General features: G+C 40.0%; 1 protein-coding gene across 1 annotated transcript; it reads right to left on the reverse strand.

The window, feature by feature from the left end:
• Positions 1-19534: 19534 nt before the first annotated feature.
• LOC135737957 (trace amine-associated receptor 4-like) lies at positions 19535-20554 on the reverse strand. Its single transcript, XM_065255803.1, has one exon. It carries the CDS (start codon positions 20552-20554, stop codon positions 19535-19537), a length of 1020 nt encoding a protein of 339 aa, XP_065111875.1.
• Positions 20555-23589: the final 3035 nt, after the last annotated feature.

Genomic DNA, 23589 nt, shown 5'->3' on the forward strand with positions numbered 1-23589 from the left:
GTGCACGGCAGAGGCCGCCTTCCCACAAGCCTGGTGGGCCTGTGATGGAATGGTGGCTGGTCGTTTGGGAGCAGCGTAACCCTTTAGCGGCTCCACCATCAAGAGAGGTGATGGCGCAACAGTCGGTTCCGGGAAGAAAGCAGGTTTTCCACGACCGTGTCAACTCATCATGCACCTCGGGGAATAATGGAACTGCTGGCTGGGACTGCGCTGTTCTCGAAGACCAGAAGTACCAGTCGTCCAAGCGTGACGGTTCAGGTGGCTCAGCAACAGGAGGGGGGGGTTACATTCCCGGAGGTACGATACCATCTCTGCAAATCCAAGAGCATCATACTCTCATTAGGAGTATGAACCTTTCACAAATGTAGCCTCAACGTGCACACTCAGGCACGAGAGAGAGAGATCATGGCCATCCAGAGGACCCGTGCATCTGCCACAACCGGAACTGCACCGACAAAATTATATCTTTAAAAAGACGCACCCTCCGTGACACGACACAAATTCAACTTGTGCTGCTCTTTTAGGGAAATCACTCCTTAATGCTGTGCTGAGTTGATGAAGCACACAGGAGAGTGCAACACACACTCAAACTCAAGATCAAAATGGAAGTAAAGAGGTGGAATTCCGCAAGCCTCAGCTGAAATGCTATCTCTCCAACAACCTCAGCCTGCAGTGTATGCCACGAGCAGAGAGAGCTTCTCAATAGCAGTTGATCTGCCGGTGAAAAGAGTGATTTGGTAACTGCATGCCAAGTTGTGTTGACCTTGGACCTCAGAAAACACAGTGGACCAACACCAGCAGATGACATGGCACCCCAAACCATCACTGACTGTGGAAACTTTACACTTGACCTCTAGGAACGTTGATTGTGTGCCTCTCCACTCTTCCTCCAGACTCTGGGACCCTGATTTCCAAATGAAGTGCAAAATATTGTTTAATCAAAGAACATAACTTTGGACCACTCAGCAGCAGTCCAGTACTTTAGCCCAGGCAAGACGCTTCTGACGCTTATGAACTTTATGGAGATTAGGGCTGTAAAAATGAATCGTGCAAATGCGCGATTTTAATTAATTACGGTGAAATGCCGCCACATCCAAAAATCTGAGGGCACTCTCGTGCAGAAATGCCATTTGTGCCACAGAAGAAGTATCATTACAAACGCTATTCCAGGAAATTTCTAGAGGCATATTTATATCGCTGTTCTTTAAATTGTTTCAGGTATTTTCATGATAATAAATAATATTTTGAATAATTATGTTTGACGAGTGTTGCTTTTTTAAAATGTATGAGAATTATAAACGACTCAAACTTAAAGTGATTTTAGATTGATAAGGACTTTCTACAGAGCCGCAGTACACGCACAAGCTGTGCATGAAACACAGAATCGGAGCCTTGCGATTCAGAATCGATTTCAGAAGCATCGATGCACAGCCCTATTGGAGATGCAGATTTCTTTTTTCCAACAGGACTTTGCACCTGCACACATTTGCCAAAGCTACCAGTACCTGGTTTAAGGACCATGGTATCCCTGTTCTAAATTGGCCAGAAAACTTGCCTGACCTTAACCCCATAGAAACTCTATGCGGTATTGTGAAGAGAAAGATGCGATATGCCAGAACCAACAATGCAAAAGAGCTGAACTATCAGAGCAACCACATTGCTTTCACACTTCGCTTTTCAATGTGTATGTGGACAACATCCGGATACAGGTCGCATGTTAATCCTTAGTATAAACGCAGCTCAATGCTACCCCTTATTAAAATGTTATAACATAGTAAAAGTACATAAGAAATAAAGAGTAAAGAAAATATGAAATGCGAGTAATTGTGTTTTGATGTGTGTGACTTTTTATAATTACAATGTTTATCAAGGTGACAACATTTGCTTATATGCTTACATCCTGTTCCTTTAATTCTCATCATCTTACTTTGCATTGAATGGCTTTAAAATGTCTTTAAAATATCTTTAATCACTTGAAATCCACATTTGACTGTTTGTTCATTGTAAACTGGTGTTACAGTGCCTTTACTATGGTTCATTCACTAGACCATAGGATCATAGCTGGGATGTACGACCTGATATGTACACTGAATATAAAATAATCACAGCTTAACTTTCATCTGGTCTTATTCTAGGTTATTTACTTTTTAACAGTTACAATTAAAAAAATACTTGAAAACCTTTCATCCAGTAAGTTACCTCAACTACAACTATAATTCAGAAACATATATTACTTGAACCATGACTTTATTTATGTATAAATAAACAGTTGTCATATCCTTTGAATAGTTTTGTAATAAATATCATCTTGGGTTTAAATGTCTCATATCACAAAACATACAGACTATTGAGGTCAGGACGTTAAAAGACAACATAAAACACTTGCCATATACATCTCAGATCTAAAACCATCTGGCACAGTTTATGTTGTTTTTGCTGTTTACTAAATGACTGATCTAATATGTATTATTGAGAATGAGATCATTACAAGCCAGTAAAATTTACTGCATGTTTACAATAACGTCAAATAAGCAAAAGATTAAATCATACATAAATTATAGCATGTGAAACTACATTGAGAATAATAAACTTTATTATAAAGAATGATAATTAAACATCTCTGAAATTAACACTACCAGCTTCACAACATTTATTCAGTCATTGGTTATTATTTATCTACAGAAACTGTATTTATTCAAATGTCAGAGTATGTGAATGATTGAATCCACAAATATAAGTGAATATGAGAGTCTTAAAGGCCTTCTGAAAGCAAGGATAGAAAAATCCATAGATCAAAGGATTACAAGTTGAGTTAAAATATGAAAGCCAAAGTAAAGCCTCAAAAACATCAGCTGGGGTCACAAAATTAAGGAAAGGGTCGACAGCAGCAGTAATAGATAAAGGCAGCCAGCAGAGAAAGAAAACGCCCATAACAAGAGCCAGAGTTTTAGCTGCTTTTCTTTCTCTGTGTGCAGAGCTTTGACCTGTGGTGGTCACAGACACTTTCTCTGACAAAACCTTTGCATGTTTTCTCACAACATTGAATATGATGATATACAAAGAGCTCATTATAGTTCCTGGAATAATAAATAACACGATTGCACCAGTTAGTGCCCATTCTTTGTTTAAAAACACAACACAGCCACCAAAACAAGACATCTGTAATATAAGAGCTTCCATACCAACAGCAGACACCCCTGAAAACACAACAGAAAAGCTGTACACAAATGAACAGATCCATGTAAGGGTGATTAATACAGTCACAGTGTTGTTTGTGATCCTCATTTTGTACTTTAGGGGGTCACAGATGGCCCAGTATCTATCAATAGATATTAAACTAAGATGTATTAAAGAAGACATACAGAAGGTCATGTCCAAGCTCGAATGAACTTTACAAATAACGTCTCCCAAAAACCAGCAGCCCTCGACAGATCGCACCATACTGTAGGGCATTACCAGTGAACCCAGCAGACAGTCACACACAGCCAATGACTGAACGATCAGATGAGTTGGAGACTGAAGCTGTTTGAAGTGAGAGATGGAGATGATGATCAGCAGATTCCCAAAAACTGTCATAAGGATCATGAGTGAAATGAAAGCGTACATTGCCACTTTAACAACAGTGAGACGATGAGCTCTAGGACAAGAGTCTGGATGTGAAGGATAACACAGGAGAATAATCTCAGTTTCATTGAAAGACATCGCATCTGAGAGGACTTTCTTTGTACAGTAATTATAAACAGACAGTGAATTATAAGACAAAGTCTAAACAAAATCTTTTTAGAAATTACAACATGGTTAAGGCAAATATCTAAAGAAACAGGAACATAAATACAGTACATGCTTATTCAATCTAACTTCCTAAATGAACGTGATATAGCTCAGATGTGTTCATATATACAGATCAGATCAGGTCTCAACCCCTCCCCAGCTGTATATGTAACTAACTGATACACAAACATTGTTACTCATGAGATTACAATAAAAAACTGAACTGTTAAAGGATAATGAAGGGGTTTAAGATAATATGGTGGCTATTTACATATAAGGAAGTGCATGAAAAAATGTGTTTGGCATGGGGTGTGTGGGCAAAAATAGAGATAATATCTGTGATTTTGCCAATAACTTTAACAGACAATAAATTGTATCCTTCAAAAATTTCACTAACTGTTAAACATATAGGGTCGGTTTCCCGGACAGGGCTTAAGTTCAGTCCAAGACTAAAATGTTTGATTGTTGAATGAAAAATTTTGAGTTGTCTTAACTGAAAGCAACTTGCACTGACAAATCCTAAAATATGTACTGGTGCCAATGTTTCTTTGTAAGGTATGTTTGTAAAAACTACATAAATGTCCTCATATAATTTATGCATAGTCCTGGTTTAATCTAAACCCTGTTCACGAGTTTACATGTACATGAAATCACAATTGGGTAATTCGTATATATTAATTTAGGCGGATTTGGCGTGCTATCCGGGGAGGGCTAAGAGCTCGGAATATGGCCCGAACCCAGAGAACTCCCCCTTTTTTTAATTGATGGGAGAAGAACTCGGGCTAGAGTGAGGTGAGGGGGTGGTGGAGGGATGCGAGTGAAATTTACCCCCCAATAAAGTGAAGGGCGTGAGAAGTATTTACAAAAAATTGTTTGGGCTTGGCCGTTCGACCGGGAGGGCTCTCACAGCATCCGACGGGGCTTAATACTTATGGTGTCGGACAGGTAAGCCCCGCCAGCAGTTGAACAAAAAGCTTTTAGTGTATGGCACGATTCGGGAGGGCCCTCGCAGCATCCAACGGGAGCTTTAAAGACTTGTTCACGCCATTGAACACGAGGACACGAGGGCGAGAAGATGCGCGATGAAGGGGAGACCTTGTGGAATTATGCGCATTGCAAAGTTCAGATGACCAAGTAATTCGAGAAGTTCGCGTTTGGAACAGTTCGTGCGGGTTCGGAAATCGTATCGCGACTAAAATGGTTTTATCGATTTTCTCCTTAAGCAGTGAAGCCTGGAATTTTACGGAGTCTAAATTGATGCCCAAAAATTCGATGGATGTTGATGGGCCCATTGTTTTCTCCTGAGCTATCAGAATCCCTAGCTTTGCGAAAACCTTTTGCACCGTAAGGAGATGCGCTGTTGGGATGGTGTCATGAGGTAAGATAATTAAGAAACCATCTAGCAAATAAAGGAGATGGGGAATTGCATAATTGTTGGATAGAATCCAGCATATTGCTTTGGATAGTATGTCAAAGATTTTTAAATGCATTGCGAAATAAAACTTTTTGCGCCAGCGAACGCAGAATAAATGCCATGAATCTAGGTGTATTGGCATTACTTTGAAAGCTGATGTGATATCTACCTTTGCTAGGCATGCGCCGTGGCTGACTATTTTAATCATAGTTATTGTTTGCTCTATATCGTGGTAATGGAGAGAATATTATTTCAGTACAGCAACTGAAAGTGATACAAAATTCTGCCAAAGACGTGAGAAAGTCTGTGTAATGTTTTATAGAGTTACGTAAATATTGCTGCAGTCCACCTGGTGATTGGACTCTAATGGAGGGAATAATGATATTAAAGAGCCCAAATCGAAGTCTGCACCTTCGAGGATCTGCGCATGTTTGTCACTGGAGGAGGTTCTGAGGCGACGGCGTTTGAAGGAGCTGGTTGAGGTGTTGCTGAAAAGAGAGAGAAGGGGGAACGGGTATGCAGGGAAGTAATGGGGAGGGGGGCCGGGACAGCAACCTGCATTCTCACGCAAAAGTCTGCTCCTGGGACAGTAGGAAGAGTAAGGCAAGGTGAGGAAGTAGGGACTGGAAAGGGGGGAAATGACTTCAGTCCTTATGCCACTAGCGGAGGCATCCTCACACTAGGTTGAGCACTCTGTGCTGGGAAAAAAATGATAGGGAAAAGGATAAGAAGTAGGAGAAAAAGGGTGGGTTTGAGAAGTGGTGTAGTTTGCATTGCAGATGGTTGAGCTGTGCCCCCTACGGGCTCTGGAGCTCAGCCCAGGATCGCTGAAGGTCTGCTACAGTTTGGGGCAGGTAGTGGACCCAGCACTGCATGAGAGGGAGCTGGAGAAACTGCAGGACGCAAGGTCGGGAACCGGCAGGCCTTGCTCGCTCGCACAGATGGAGTGGAAGCTGTAGGAGAAGGGTGAGTAAATTGCAGAGAGACATATATATTGTATAATTCCGCTTTATTTAGGCTTCATGAGAGGTTTACTTCGGAATAAATGAGAGCTTGTCTTAGCCCTTTAACAGTCCGTTTCCCTATGGCAGGGATGTTTGGATGGACTGGAGGTAGACGACGAGGGAGATGGTGGTTGTCTCGCCGGCAGGGGCGAGGGTAGTCCTCAGCATCTTGGCGTCCGTGGAGTGGATCATGTGACCCGGCCAGGGGCGTGTCTAGAGGGGGGGCATGGGGTGGCACCGCCCCCCCTTGGAATATGATTGGCCCCCCCTGGTGCCCCCCCTCCAATCTCATTGGGCCAGCTAGATTTACTGTCAACCTGAAAATGCCCACCGCACCATTGGACCAGAGAGCTGTCAATCACTGTTTGATTTGAGACTCGCGCGAACGCGAAGACGAAGCGAGCAGAGTAGTTGCGCGTTTTTAAAACAGGAGGAAAGAGATACCATGACACCCATCACACCATTGGACCAGTTGTCAGACACCCACCACACCATTGGACCAGTTGTCAATCACTGTTTGATTTGAGACTCGCTCGAACGCGAAGGCGAAGCGAGCACAGTAGTTGCGCGTTTTTAAAACAGGAGGAAAAAGACACCACGACACCCACCGCACAATTGGACCAGTTGTCAATCACTGTTTGATTTGAGACTCGTGCAAACGAGAAGGAGGGCGCCCCGCCACAGACTCAACAGCCGCCACAGACTCAACACTGGCACAAATCAAAAAGATTTTCCATGATTACCATTTACATTTTATTTTACTATTTAAAACGGCTTCATGTGCTTTTGCAAGCGCTCAGCATCGCCTCTCTCTCTCTCTCGCGTGCACGCTTTCTCACTGCTGCGTGCGGAACCTCGACAGTGCCTCTCTGACACTGAGTGAGGGAGTTAAAAGTTGGCGGTGTTTCCACCTGGGTTCCTCCGTTGTCTTTTCACGTAAAAGTTAACAGCCAACAGATGTTACTGACAGAGAATACGGTTGATCGAGTATTATGACTTAACGAAAGGTTAGTGTTTTCCCCCACACACACCAGTTCTCTGTGTACGAGCTCTCTCTCTCCCTCCCTATGGTGCGGTATGCGCGCGCACGCTTAACAGTATTCTCTGATATTTTTGAATTTGCGCTGAATTGCTATGCGCGATCTACATTAAAACTATCACTCGCATTTAAAATTAAAAGCGCTCATAAACACAATCAGATGAGAAGAGCAACCTTGCATGAGACACACAGGTAATCCGAAATCACCTCTTATCAGCTCTTCAATGTAAATTGTATCAGACAATGTCACATTTAAATTAGGATTTTAGCAGTATAAAGTAACAGCTGGTTGGATTAAACACGAGGTGTTATTGGATCGTGTTAGTCACTAGCTTAAACTCTTTCTTGTTGTCTGACAACAGAACAGATAATATGTAAAAAATAGCATTCAGTTGTGTTAAAATACAATATAGGCTAATAAACAATGAAAGTCAGATCAGACAGAGTAGAAAAACAAAATCCTGATATGTCAGAATGTTAACTAATACCAGCTACACGCAATGTACTTAAAGGAACAGTTCACTTAATTTAAATGGTCATATACATAAACTTGTTTCAAACCTGTATGAGTTTCTTTCTTCTGCTGAACAAAAAAAAGAAAAGAGTTAAGAATGTCTGTAACCAAAATCAGTTGATGGATCCCATTGACTTCATATGTAGGAACAAAATAACATGCAGTCAATGGGGTTCATCAACTTTCTGGCTACTAAGATTCTTCAAAATATTTTATTTTGTGTTCAGCAGAAGAAAAACTCATACAGGTGTGAAATAACTTTAGGATGAGTAAATTATGACAATTTATTTAAAGTGAACTATTCTGGAACAGAACTGTTGTTTAATCCATGCAAAATACAAAAAAATAATACCATCTATATTAGAGCACGTGGCATTGCACAAGAACCATGCTTAATATTTTCTAAACCAGTATTTATTTTCATTTGAATTTTTTGATTGGCCCCCCCTGACTGGTTCTTGGTCCCCCCTGTGCCCCCCCATTTATAAAATCCTGGAATCGCCCCTGGACCCGGCATCCCCTGTTTGAGGACAGGGTCTCTGCAATGTTGGCGGGTCATTCCTTGGAACGGCAGGTTGAGGTGGAGACTCCACCATCAAGAAAGAGTCGTCATCCGAAGGGAACACGTCGATTTCAGACATGACAGCAAAAAGGGCAGGGCCAAAATGCTGTTGAACTTGTCGTGGGATAGAGGTGAGAGACGGCTTTATATACCGGCCTTCTCTTTCAATGATTGGTTGATTCCCTGAACATGCACCTCCTAAACTTTGTTAAAATAAAACTTCATTTCTGCAAACCACCCCACGGTGTTATATATAATTAAGCCAAATAGCGGGCTTTTATGACGATTGTTGACGATGGTTGTTATTATTATTATCATCATAGTTTCACATTAACATGCTTTTACTCGCATGAGAGGGTTTGTGGGCTTCACTTTGCACGAGAAAACTTGTAACACACGCGGATTCCTACTTGCACGCACATTGACTTAATGCGCACGTCTTGGACTCTTGCTCGGACATGAATGCGCGTGACATGGACTCCTTCTAGCACCTGAACTTGTAATGTGCATGATTCAGACTCTTCCTTGCACATGAGCTTCTAATACACGCTGTTCTGACATTAATTGCACTAGAGATGTTGTTAGCGTGCAGAGGCTTAAAACCAGCTAGTGTGTTGTTCCTGCTCCCTGGCATCAGACCCGGCGCCAGACACAAATTCACGGACGGGCATTTCATTTTTCAGGGGGGGCACAAATGAGAGCAACCTCACTGCAAGGCATAATATCATTAATTATGAATTAAATGAACAAAAAAGCGAGGAAGAACTAACATACCTCTCCATTAACGCAATAAAACGGAGAAGTCGTAACGATTGGACCTAGCTTACTGAAGCAATCTAAACGCAAATAAAACACGTCGCAGGGCTCGACAGCCTGTCCGCTTAATATCAGAGACAAGTAGATTTTTCAAAAGGCCAAGTGAAAGAGAATTTTACTTGCTCGACCGAACAAGTTGCCTAGCCTGATTAAAAACGCCAATAACAATCACCAAAACAGGATAATGATTCTGCATCCTTTAATCAATGGCGACCGAAAGTGCATAATGTAATAACGCAAAGTTAAACAAATAAACGCAGCAAACACAAAGTGTGTTAACAAAGTGGGTTAAACATACTGCGGTAAAATGTGGATTTTTTTATAACATGATATAGTTAAGCAGCATCACATCACGGTTGAAAATGTGACAGATTTAATGACAGTTCACTAAACAAGTAATTAATATTAAGCCACTTACATTTTAGACGCAATGTTGACTGTTTTTGTTGTTTCAACAGCGAAAATAGTGAAAGATAACATCAGAACCATAACGTGTCAGTCTCACTGCAGGAAGCACTCAATCGTGTCTTAACGTTAAGCGGTGGCGCGCTTGGCAAACAACCAAACATATCCGCGCTCACTATTGACAAACCAATCAAATACGTTTAAAATATATTTTTTTTTTAATCAGACCAAACACATTTTTATTTTTATTCAGGAGTTATATATGTACAAAACAATAACTTTTAATTAATAACAGTGGCCTATTGATAAAAACATGGAGCTGGTGAACAGGTGAAGGGAGACCGCAGGTTCGTCCAGGGCGGGCACTGGTGACTCACAGGGCGGGCCCGGCCCCCTAAAGCCCGCCCATGGCGCCGGGACTGCCTGGCATGCAGGAAATTAATGATGCACTCTGATTAATGGCATCAGTTTTAAGATGGATGTGGTCATGACAGTGTTGCCCTTGCTTCTTTTTTGTCCATCAATCAAGTGACTTGTCATAAATAAGTCAAAAATCAACAAATAAATAAATGAGTAAACTACTGCTTCGCCCCTGATACTATCATGTATCAGAGATCTCACAGGCTGACAATAGGACGATCTCAAAATGGGGCATATCGCCCAACACTAGTTTGTTGTTGGATAATAAAGCCGTTCTTTCATTTCAACCTCTCTCCAAACAAATGGATTTACGGAAACCCTTTATAATACAAAAGCGTCTGCTAAATGACTAAATGTAAAATGACTAAATGTATAATAGACAGTATCCAATTATAAATTAACATTGAACCTGACCACAGTGTATAATGTGTGCTATAAAAATGTCACCCACATACACGCGTACACACACACAAAACACACAGCAGTACCCGGGAGTTGTATAATTTTATAACATTTACCGCACAAAGGTCATTACCTCTCATTGTTGACCGTCACTTATACATCTCATATCAGATCAATCCTTTATTCTCCTCATCTTACTTTGCATTGAATGGTTTGAAATTGCTTTAAAATATCTTTAATCACTTGAAATGCACATTTGACTGTTTGTTCCTTATAAACTGGTGTTACAGTGCCTTTACTATGGTTCATTCACCAGACCATAGGATCATAGCCGGGATTTGTGACCTGATATGTACACTGAATAGACTATAATTAACTTAACTTAGCTTAACAGCTTAACTTTCATCTGGTTTTATTCTAGGTTGTTTTCCTTTTAACAGTTACTATTAGAAAAATCTTGAAAAATATCTTCCAGTAAGTTACTTTCACTATGGTTATATTTCAGAAACATATATTACTTGAATCATGACTTTATTCATGTAGGATTAAACAGTTGTCGTTTCCTCTGAATAGTTTTGTACATTTCACAAAGCATACAGACTATAGAGGTCAGGACATTAAAAGACTAGTTAAAAACATTTCCCATATACATCTCAGACCTAAAACTGTCTGGAACAGTTTATGTTGTTTAACTTCTGCTGTTTAATAAATTTCTAATCTAATATTTATGATTGAGTTTGAGATCATTAAATGACTCTAAAATTTAACGTCAAATAAGCAAAAGAGTCAATCATACATAAACTATAGCATGTGAAACTACATTGAGAATGGTTGATTTTATTATAAAGAATGATAATTAAAAATCTCTGAAATCAACACTTCCAGCTTCACAACATTTATTCAATCATTAGTTATTATTTATCTACATAAATAAGAGCCAGAGTTTTAGCTGCTTTTCTTTCTCTGTGTGCAGAGCTTTGAATGTTAACACCTGTGGTGGTCACAGACACTTTCTCTGACAAAACCTTTACGTGTTTTTTCACAACATTGAATATGATGATATACAGAGAGCTCATTATAGTTCCTGGAATAATAAATACTAAAATTATACAAATTAGTCCCCATTCTTTGTTAAAAAACACAACACAGCCACCAAAACAAGACATCTGTAATATTAAAGCTTCAAGACCAACAGCAAACACCCCTGAAAACGCAATGCTAAAGCTGTACACAAATGAAAAGATCCATGTAAAGGTGATTAATATAGTCACAGTGTTGTTTGTGATCCTCATTTTGTACTTCAGAGGGTCACAGATGGCCCAATATCTATCAATAGATATTAAACTAAGATGCATTAAAGAAGAGAAACAGAAGGTCATGTCCAAGCTAGAATGAACTTTACAAATAACATCTCCCAAAAACCAGCAGCCCTCAACAGATCGCACCATACTGTAGGGCATCACCAGTGAACCCAGCAGGCAGTCACACACAGCCAATGACTGAACGATCAGATGAGTTGGAGACTGAAGCTGTTTGAAGTGAGAGATGGAGATGATGATGAGCAGATTCCCAAAAACTGTCATGAGGATCATGAGCAACATTACAGCGTACATTGCCACTTTAACTCCAGTGAGACGATGAGCTCTAGGACAAGAGTCTGGATGTAAAGGATAACACAGGAGAATATTCTCAGTCTCATTGAAAGACATCGCGTCTGAGATGACTCCTTTGTACAGTAATTGTAAACAGACAGATAATTATAACACAAAGTTTAAACAGAATCATTTTAGAAATGACAACATGGTTAAAGGAAATATCTAAAGAAACATAAACATAAATACAGTACATGTCTATTCAATCTATCTTGATATAGCTCAGATGTGTTCATTTATAGACATCAGGTCTCAACCCCTCCCCAGCTGTATACGTAACTAACTGATACAAAAACTCATGAGATTACAATTAAAAACTAAACCAGAGATGGGCATAAATACATGGAAATGTATTTCAAATACAAATACAAAATACTGTGTTGAAAAATGTATTTAAATACAAATACAAAATACTGTGAGGAAAAATGTATTTAAATACAAATACAGTATTTTGTATTTTGAAAATACACAAAATACATGTGAAATTGGTGATTCAGTGCAAGTATCCCTATTAGGCTGAAATCTATCTAGGTCTATTTCTGAATTCCAAAAAGCATTTAGATGTGTGCAACTGCTTAGAAACTTTCATTTTATTTTACGTACCTCTTGCTTTCCCCTGCCCTGTATAAAAAACTAGAAAAAAAACTTGGTAACACTTTACTTGAAAGGGTGTGCATAAGACTGACATTGTCAGGAACAGGGGACAGATAAACCCAAAAGCAAGTTGTCGGGGGTGAACAGAAAAACACTTTAATAAATGACAAAACAAAGGCCCTCGAGGGGGCAAACAACAGTAAACAGATATAAAACACTGGACAGACTTAACATACAACTAGACTTGAAACTGGATCAGAACACTTGACTACAACAGCAATTTACAAAATGAACGAGCACAAGACAAGAAACACAAGGGCTTTAAATAAGGGAGTAAATCAAGAGGGGAACAGGTGCAAGGGATAAAACAATCAAACCAATGAGAATGACAAGGGAGCGGGGTAAAAGAGACGAGACAAGGAAACCACGTGGCCTGATATCAACACACCATGGCCACGTGTTCCCACACAGAACATGGCACTGTCAGAATCCTGTCAAATTGAACTAGACATTAAAACAAGACAAGATTCTGACAGAATCCTGACAGTACCCCTCCCCCAAGGGACGCCACCTGGCGTCCCTCAAGGGGACACACAAGACAGACACAACATGACAGATAACAAGACATGACTTTAAACTGGGCAAAAAACTACAAAACAATGAGTCCAGGGGGATTACAAGTCCATGATAAACAAGTCCATGGAGGTGCAGGACTTGGGCGCAGCCGGGACAGCACAAACTGCTCTGGCTTTGGTGGCTGGGTCGACTGCGCGGGCTGGGTCGACTGCGCGGGCTGGGTCGACTGCGCGGGCTGCGCGGGCTGGGTCGACTGCGCGGGCTGCGCGGGCTGGGTCGACTGCGCGGGCTGGGTCGACTGCGCGGGCTGGGTCGACTGCGCGGGCTGGGTCGACTGCGCGGGCTGGGTCGACTGCGCGGGCTGGGTCGACTGCGCGGGCTGCACGGCCGAGAGCAGTGGAGTAGCAGGTGAGGTGTTGGACTCGGTACCGACCATCCCGTGAACTAGCGTAAACCTGGCGGCAGCCAATCCAAGAAACGGACCAAGCACAGCAGCAACCTCACTGAAAGCTGGCTCAGGCATAGCAACGGCTCTCCAGAGCTTAGCAAAGAGTGCTGCGCGTCCTCGATCAGACAGCCAGCCGGGAACAGGGTGCACTGCAATGGGCAGCAAAACAGAAACAGGCGGGACTGCAGCAGACTCCGACATCGTTGCTGGGTTTAGTAATGGCTCGTTCATTCTGTCAGGAACAGGGGACAGATAAACCCAAAAGCAAGTTGTCGGGGGTGAACAGAAAAACACTTTAATAAATGACAAAACAAAGGCCCTCGAGGGGGCAAACAACAGTAAACAGATATAAAACACTGGACAGACTTAACATACAACTAGACTTGAAACTGGATCAGAACACTTGACTACAACAGCAATTTACAAAATGAACGAGCACAAGACAAGAAACACAAGGGCTTTAAATAAGGGAGTAAATCAAGAGGGGAACAGGTGCAAGGGATAAAACAATCAAACCAATGAGAATGACAAGGGAGCGGGGTAAAAGAGACGAGACAAGGAAACCACGTGGCCTGATATCAACACACCATGGCCACGTGTTCCCACACAGAACATGGCACTCTCAGAATCCTGTCAAATTGAACTAGACATTAAAACAAGACAAGATTCTGACAGAATCCTGACAGACATAACATGACATATGTCATGAATATGAAGAAGATTTTATGCACATTTATGACAACTGCCATTAAGTGTCATTTACTCAATTATAATTTTTAATGCAAAGATGACATTGTTTGAGATATCTTTGTTATGACAACTTGACACATAAACCAATACAACACAATTTGTTATAAATCATAAACAATCATTATCAAACTTAAAAAAACTACCTAGCTTTGTGGGTTAACATTACCTTAAACTGTGATTTAAATGTCATTTAGTGTTAATACTATGTCAAATATTATTAATACTCGGTCAAATAAACATTATGAACTGAAGAATATTCATGATGCTGTTATAAAACTATTTAACAGAGTATTAACACTTAATGACATTTTAATGACAAATTCAATTTGTATCACTGGTAAATATTGGTCAATTATGTTGTCTTGGTTAATGTCAAGTTGTCATGAATAGTTATGATGTATGGGTTAATGTCAAGTTGTCATAACAAAGACATCTCAAACAATGTCATCTTTGCAATAAAAATGACATAATTGAACAAATGACACTTAATGACAGTTGTCATAAACGTCCATAAAATCTCCTTCATATTCATGACACGTGTCATGTCATGATTATGAATGTGTCATGTCAGCCTTATGAACACCCATTCAAGTAAAGTGATGTTTTATAAAAACATCATAAAAACTTTATCATGTGTCGTCGACCCACAACCTAAACAGTTTATATGTGAAGAAATCCACGTATTTACTTCTCACGAGACGAGTGTTTGACAAATTATTCAGCAAACTACTTTCTCTCATCGTTGCTTTTTGATGGTTTTGAGAACAATTACTCATGAGTCGCCCTCTGTCATTTCACAGAATTATACAGAGCACGTCAACAGAGAGCACGTCAAGCATAAAAGTCTTGTAGATTTACTGAGGAACCTGTAGGTTCACGCCGTAGAGTAGAGCCATGCGAATTGCAAAAGTGTAAACAAGGCTTCAACTGCACAAAGCTAAAAGAAATCAGCAACTGTGTGCTGATTCCACCACTTTCTGCGTCACATGTGAAAGGGCCTTTAAAGGAAAACACCACAGTTTTTCAATATTTTACTATGTTCTTACCTCAACTTAGATGAATAAACACATGCCTATCTTTTTTCAATGCGTGCACTTCATCTTTGCACAGTGTGTCATGAATGTGTTAGCATTTAGCCTAGTCCCATTTATTCCTTAGGATCTAAACAGGAAAGAATTTAGAAGCCACCAAACACTTCCATGTTTTCCCTATTCAAAGACTGTTACATGAGTAGTTACACGAGTAAGTATGGTGGCACAAAATAAAACGTGATTTTTAAGTGAATAAAAAATGAGAACTATATTGTATGGCGGAAAAGCACTTAGTTTGCAGCACTTCAACCTCTGGCGCAGTAACATCATCACTCCTGTGAAGATGTTACTGCGCGCTGAGGTCGAAATGCTGCAAACTAAGTGCTCTGCCTCCATGCATTGAAAATAGATAGTTATGTATTATTTGTCTAAGTTGAGGTAAGAACATAGTAAAATATAAAAAATTTGTGGTTTTCCTTTAAGTCAAACGTGTAGGCCTATTTGTCAGCCTTCCACACTATGTCTCAGTCGTGCAACATGCAAGTGCAACTGCAACATGCAACTGCCTGCCAACGTGCAAGTATGAATTTGAATTTCCTTTCGCGACAGTTATAATAACACAAATCACATCACACCCAATAACTCAATCGCCCTTGCTTTTTTCCCACTCCAACATTTCAATTATTGCCCACTAAAAGCTGCACAGATATATTTGCTTACCTGAACTCTGGTGTCTGGTCTGAACTAGTTGATGCATGAAAACAGCACCCTGACTGGTTGCCTGGCTCAAAGTATTTTGAGTATTTTAAAAATACAAAAATACTCATCTTAAATGTATTTAAATACAAATTACATTTCATTTTTTTCAAAGGCTTTAAAATACAAAATACTATTTTGTATTTCAAATACGTATTTTAAATACATGTATTTGAAATACTGCCCATCCCTGAACTAAACTATGTGTCCTGAATTAAAGGAGGGGTTATACATAATATAGTGGATATTTACATATTAAGAAGTATATGAAAAAAGTGTAGGTAATGTGGGAGGGCAAAAAATTTGAGATAATATTTGTGATTTTGCCAATAACAGATAACAATAACCAATAAATTGTATTCTTCAAAACTTTTCTTGCTCCCCCTTGCTACGTGTTAATAGGATTCATGTTAATAATGTGGGTTAATATAGTAATGATGATGTTAAACTGACTGCTAAACATATAAGGGCGGTTTCCCAAACAAGGCTTAAGTGTAGTCCAAGACTTAAATGCTTGTTTGAGCTTTCTTAAAAGCCTGCAAATCCTCCGTCGGGATGTCCTCCCAATGTTTAGTTTATTCCACAACCTTAATGCATTTTCAATTCACCTCAAGAGTCTAGAAAGTGTTCTTTAAACTACTAGGTGTGGTCGTAGACTCTCTTGTAGTTATCATCCACAATCCACAGCCTTCTGTCATCTCCAGAACACCTGCTCTGAGGACACCTTATTTTGCCAGAGAAAGCTAATGGTAACATTTCTTCAGAGTAATTGCTGAAACTTATTACTTTACTCATGTTTTTATTTGTACAACAGCTGTTATGGGTCTTTGAGATGGGACGCGGCAGTCACAAGTGCCAAGTTCATTTAATCAGAGTCATGAGGAAAGCAGCCAAACGTGGGTGGTTTTATAGGCGGATAACAAAATACGCCTGTAAAAAATAAATTCTTAATGGTGTTTTTGTGCCCTTGAAGGCCACTTCATTAAGGGGGTGCCACATAAACAGACAATCCAAATAAAGAGAAAGAGATGCTGTATTTTATTGCTCTTTTCGCCAGGTGTATTTTAATTGGCCACACTATAAGACACAATTGTGCAACTTTCTCTAGAATTTATACATGAAGAGATCTGATCTTCAAGGGAATAGGGCATAGGGAAGATCACTTTCGATTGGAACTTGCCCTTTATCTTATTTTTTGTGAGCGGCAGCTGCGTAGGCTTTAACTAATCAGTGAACAGATTATTAACAACCAATCATAGAACATTGAAATTATTTTATTTAATTCATGCATCAAAAATCTCATTCAAAAATACAATTATGAAATAAAGAACACAGGGCTTAAAAGATGATAGTGCTTTAGGCAAATCCTTAATAAAACAAATTATGACAAAATGACAAACACAGAAGAGTGTTCGTTTTGTCCCAGCAAGCAATTTTGGCTAAAACATGTGAAAGTCTAACAGACGTCTACCATAGCCCAAGTATAGACAATACATATACGTTTATAAAAAATGAAACCAAACACCTTGAACACCTGCTGACTTTACTTATATGTTGAAATATCATACATTGGGAAAAAATGCATGTAACCAAATTCAAGGTTATTTGGGGTAGAAGTGGGTTATTCATAGCCGAACTACATGTGTCTATAGTTAGCCATCATTTCAACGTCTCGTTTTTTGCTTGCTGGGGTTTTATGTTTTACTTTTATCTACTGGCTTTTTGTGACTCTTTCAAAGTATCGGTTTAGGCACTGTTTAGGCACTGGTACTGTTTTAAAAGTATTGATTTGGCACCAGTTTGGGGGAAAAACACAAACGATACCCATGCCTAGGTATGAATAGGTCTTAAACTTAGTTTTTACTCCATGGAAAATACACATATGGGATCCCCCTGCAGGGGTCGCTCATATGGACGGCAGGCCTAAACATAGGTTTTCAAGATATTAACCACTGAAAGGCTGGCACCGGAAGCTCCGCCATGTCTGGTGGCCAAGGCACTAATGTAGCGCCATAGGAGGAAATCGGCTCAACACGAACATTATAGAATCTAGAATTGTTTTAGGTGTCGACCAGCCTGCAAATCTACAAATTTCTGTCAGTGAAGCACTGTGAGCCAATGCCCAAGAGGACACAATACTTCTAGTAAAGTGTGCCCTTAGCTTGAGCAGACACGGTACACGCTGCTTTTGTTAAGCTAGGGCAATAGAATTCACTATCCAGTGTGACATCCTCTGCGTGGAGACGGTTTTCCCCTTCTGCTGTCTTCCAAAACAGACAAAGAGCTAGTCTGAGTTTCAAAAGCTTCACATTCGGTCCACGCTAGAGCGCAGAAGAGACATAACAAAGCTAAGGCTGGGTTTGCCTCCTCTAGGGGCAGCGATTGCAGGCTCACCACTTGATCTTGGAAGGGAGTGGCGGGAACCTTGGGCAGTGTTACACTGGAGTTAACATGTCCAAACTGTAGACAGGAATCGTCATTCAAAAAAGCGTGTGGGTCCCCTACTCTCTTTACCGAGGCCAATGGGGTAAGAAGCAAAGTTTTCATTGAAAGAAACTAGATACACGGGGGGTTCCCTGGAAACATTTCAGCACCATAGACAGATCCTAACGAGGTATAGAGGGCGGGTGACAGATTTAATCTTCTTGCTCCCCTAAGGAACCTAATGACCAGGTCGTGTTGGCCAACTGACCTACCTTCTATCGGGTCATGGTGAGTGGAGATGGCAGTGATTTAAACTTTGATGGTGGAGGGGGACAGCCTCCTCTCCAACCTGTGCTGCAAAAAAGAAAGCAGGATGTTCTCGAAGAGATGGTGCTCACACCAAAGTGATTGTGTTCACTACCTGTGGAGATAAGCCCTTTAGAACCGGGGGCCATATTGTGCCCCATCCTTGAGAAAGGATGTCCTTCTTCAGGAGAACTGGCCAGGGAGAGGTTGTAGCAATAAGCATGAGTTCGGGAAACCAAGTCCTGACGGGCCAATAAGGAGCCACCAGTAGAACCCACTCCTCTTCCTCTCTGACTTTGCACAGAGTCTGTGTGACTAGGCTCTTTGTGTCACTTAAACATCTTTGTCTCATATCATAAACATATAGACTACTGAGGTCAGGACATCTCAGATCAGTCTGGCACAGTTTCTGTTGTTTGACCTCTGCTGTGTATTATTTTTTATGTATATGACGTTCCTATTGAGATCATAAGGCTTGAAAATGTTTACTGTATGTTTACGCTATCATCAAATAAACAAATTATTAAATCATACATAAACTATAGCATGTGAAACTACATTAATAGAATGATAAACATTATTACAAAGAATGATAACATTTCATTACATTTATTTAGTCACTGGTTATTATTTATCTACAGAAACTGTTTTTATTCAAATGTCAGAGTATGTGAATGATTGAATCCACAGATATAAGTGAATATGAGAGTCTTAAAGGCCTTCTGAAAGCAAGGATAGAAAAATCCATAGATCAAAGGATTACAAGTTGAGTTAAAATATGCAAACCAACCTAATGCCTCAAAAACATCAGCTGGGCTCACAAAATTAAAGTAAGGGTAAACAGCAGAAGCAATAGAAAAGGGCAGCCAGCAGATAAAGAAAACGCCCATAACAAGAGCCAGAGTTTTAGCTGCTTTTTTTTCTCTGTGTGCAGAGCTTTGACTGTTAACACCTGTGGTGGTCACAGACACTTTCTCTGACAAAACCTTTGCGTGTTTTTTCACAACATTGAATATGATGATATACAGAGAGCTCATTATAGTTCCTGGAATAATAAATACCAAGATTACACAAGTTAGTCCCCATTCTTTGTTAAAAAACACAACACAGCCACCAAAACAAGACATCTGTAATATATAAGCTTCAAGACCAACAGCAAAAACCCCTGAAAACACAACAGAAAAGCAGTACACAGATGAAAAGATCCATGTAAGGGTTATTAATACAGTCACAGTGTTGTTTGTGATCCTTATTTTGTATTTCAGAGGGTCACAGATTGCCCAGTATCTATCAACAGATATTAAACAAAGATGTATTAAAGAAGAAAAACAGAGGGTTACATTCAAGCTAGAATGAACTTTACAAATAACATCTCCAAAAAACCAGCAGCCCTCGACAGATCGCACCATACTGTAGGGCATCACCAGTGAACCTAGTAGACAGTCACACACAGCCAATGACTGAACGATCAGATGAGTTGGAGACTGAAGCTGTTTGAAGTGAGAGATGGAGATGATGATCAGCAGATTCCCAAAAACTGTCATGAGGATCATGAGTGAAATGAAAGCGTACATTGCCACTTTAACAACAGTGAGACGGTGAGCTCTAGGACAAGAGTCTGGATGTAAAGGATAACACAGGAGAATATTCTCAGTCTCATTGAAAGACATCGCGTCTGAGAGGACTTCTTTTGTAGTGTAATTGTAAACAGACATTCAATTATAATACAAAGTTTAAACAATATCATTTTAGAATTTCCAACATGGTTAAGAGAAATATCTAAAGAAACAAACATTAATACAGTACATGCTTATTCAATCTTACTTCCTAAATGAATGTGATATAGCTCGGATGTGTTAATATATACAGTTCAAGTCTCAACCCCTCCCCAAATGTAAATGTAACTAACTGATACACAAACATTGTTACTCATGAGATTAGAATAAAAACTGAACTTTGGTCCTGAATTAAAGGTCAATTGAGGTATAATGGAGGGGTTATAAATAATGTGGTGGTTATTTACATATTAGGAAGTACATGAAAAAATGTGTAGGGCATAGGGGTGTGCGGGCAAAAAAAAGTAAGATAATATCTATAATTTGTATCCTTCAAACATGTGTTTGTGTAATGGTGTTGTGTTTTGTTGTCAGGTCTTTTATTTTAAAGTTATGTTCTTTTCTTTTCTGGTCTGGTCTTTTATTTTGTAATCATTTCTTGTCATGCTTCTCATTTCACTTCCTGTTTGTTAGTATAAAGCCTGTTTTGTTTTTATTACCTTGTTTGGATTTGTTTGCCTGCCTACGTGGAATATTTTAATAAAACCTCCTTGCATTTGGATTTTACTCTCTCTCTCTCGTTTTGTGCATAGCAGCCTCGTTACAAAAAACTTTGCCATTACCAGAATCCAGTGGAGGATTGTTATTCCAGCCGGCAACAATGAACCCAGCAGTACAAGTTTGTTACGTCTTCACCAGGGCAACCGCCCCATCAAAGATTATGTTCAAGATCTTTTTTGATTTATATTATTTGGTGGATTATTGTGATGTGGCTCTCATGGACTTATTTTGTTGTGGTTTGAATCATAATATATCCCGCTTGATGCCAGGTAATACTTCTGACTGGAAGTTAGATAAGTAAATTGACTTGGCTTTGATATGGAGTGGGTCTTCCTTCACTGTAGAAGTTATAAATGAGGAGCTCCCATAGGAACCATCAAACCAGAACCAGCTCAAGTCATGCCTGTATTACCACAACCAACTAAAGTCATGCTTGTTTTGCAAAAGCCAGTTCAAACCATGCCTGTCTCTGTTACCAAGACTAGGGGTGTGACGAGACACTTAATCCACGAGACGAGACACGAGATTGGGTTCACGAGAACGAGACGAGACGATATTTTTACACTTTTTAAGAAACCCTCGATGATAAAATAAATGAATAAGAAACTGAAATCATGTTATTTTTAAATGTTTTAACTAATCAAGGACTGCCCCTAACAATTATTTTACTAACTGATAATGAAGTAATTTGTTATTTTTGGGTAATAAAAATAGACCCAAGTGAGCAGTAGCCTTTAAAATTACATAATAACGAAGATGCAATAATAATTGGTTCAAATAAAGTATTAAAACCAAGTAACATTAAACAACATTACATTAACAAACACATTACATTTGTGGTCTATAAATAAATAGCATTATGTATATATTATAACAAATGCCTGCAGGGGGCGATAGTAGACTCGTCTCGGATGCTATCTTCACTTTCACTTTCACTTTAGACGGAAAAAAAACGCTTATTTTTTAGCCAAACAATGTTTAAATCCATTTGAATATTTAATATACGTCCATTTCTTTACAATAGAAATGAACATGCAGACATTAAATCATGTAAACTCTGTGATGGTTTAATCTGCTGAGACTTCACATCTGACACTGATGTACAGAAAAACACAACACGTCTCAGACTTCATACGAGCTCCCAAACGAACATTATTGGAAACCCAAACAAAAAAGCATAAACAGCGCGCAAACGCTCCATGCCCATAGAATATCATTTAAAAAAGGCGCCTGCAACTGCCTCCTCCGGAGGTCGCATATGCAGGCTGCATACGTCATTAAGCTTTATTTCAGATCATTAACTGAGCATTACATTCGCAAGTCGTGAGCATATTACAACAATTTGCGATTAACTAAATTATTAGTAAACTTTATAAATGCAGTTTAAAAATGCGACCTCCGAAGGATGCAGCCTTTTTTTTTTGAGAAACGGCCAGAATTTCACCTACACAAGAAATCTCGCGAGACACACTTAATCTCGCGATACACATTTAATCTCGCGAGATCTCGTCGCACGAGATCTCGTCACATCCCTAACCAAGACGGTCGCCACCATGCCTGTCTCTGTTACCAAGATGGCCGCCACCATGCCTGTATCTGTTTCCAAGATGGCTGTCACCATGCCTGCACATGATTTTAAGATTGCTACCACCATACCTGCACCTTTTATCAAGAGGGCCATCACCACAACCACACCTGTTCAACAGAGGGCTGTCGCCATACTTGCACCTGTTGTCAAGATGGCAGCTGCACCCAAACCTGTCTTTGCCAGGGCCCTGTGGTGTGTGTGGTCCGTTTTCTGCTCTTCTGGTTTATATGAGAACTCTAAAGCCCATGAGTCGCTGAATCGTCTGAGTCGCCTGGTTCACCTGAATTGACTCAGAGGGGTTATACCTGGATGCATGGAGGAGGACGAGGACACAGAGCACGTTGCCGAGATGTCTAATCTTCCACGCCTGCCTTGTGATCATGGTCCACCATGTCCACTGCTACCTCATGATCACGACCCACTGCTACCTTATGATCCTGGTCCTCTACTGCCTCATGATCATGGTCCTCTACTGCCTTATAATCCTGGTCCACTGCTGCCCCATGACCCTGGTCCATCAGGACCTCATGCCCCTGGTCCATCAGGACCTCATGCCCCTGATCCATCGGTGTCCCATGACCCTGATTCGTCATTGCCCCACGATACAGGACCACAGTGTTTCCTCTAGGATTTTTTTCAGCTGTGGCGGCAGGGGGCGCCCATGATGATTATAAATGTAAAAAAAAATTTCATGTAGAATATAGGCTACAGTAAACTAACATGTATTTTTTTTATAATTTTCACGCTGTCATTTACTTTTCCTTATATTTATAGCATATTG

This window comes from Paramisgurnus dabryanus, chromosome 12 (genome assembly GCF_030506205.2).
Source record: "Paramisgurnus dabryanus chromosome 12, PD_genome_1.1, whole genome shotgun sequence".
NCBI lineage: Eukaryota > Metazoa > Chordata > Actinopteri > Cypriniformes > Cobitidae > Paramisgurnus > Paramisgurnus dabryanus.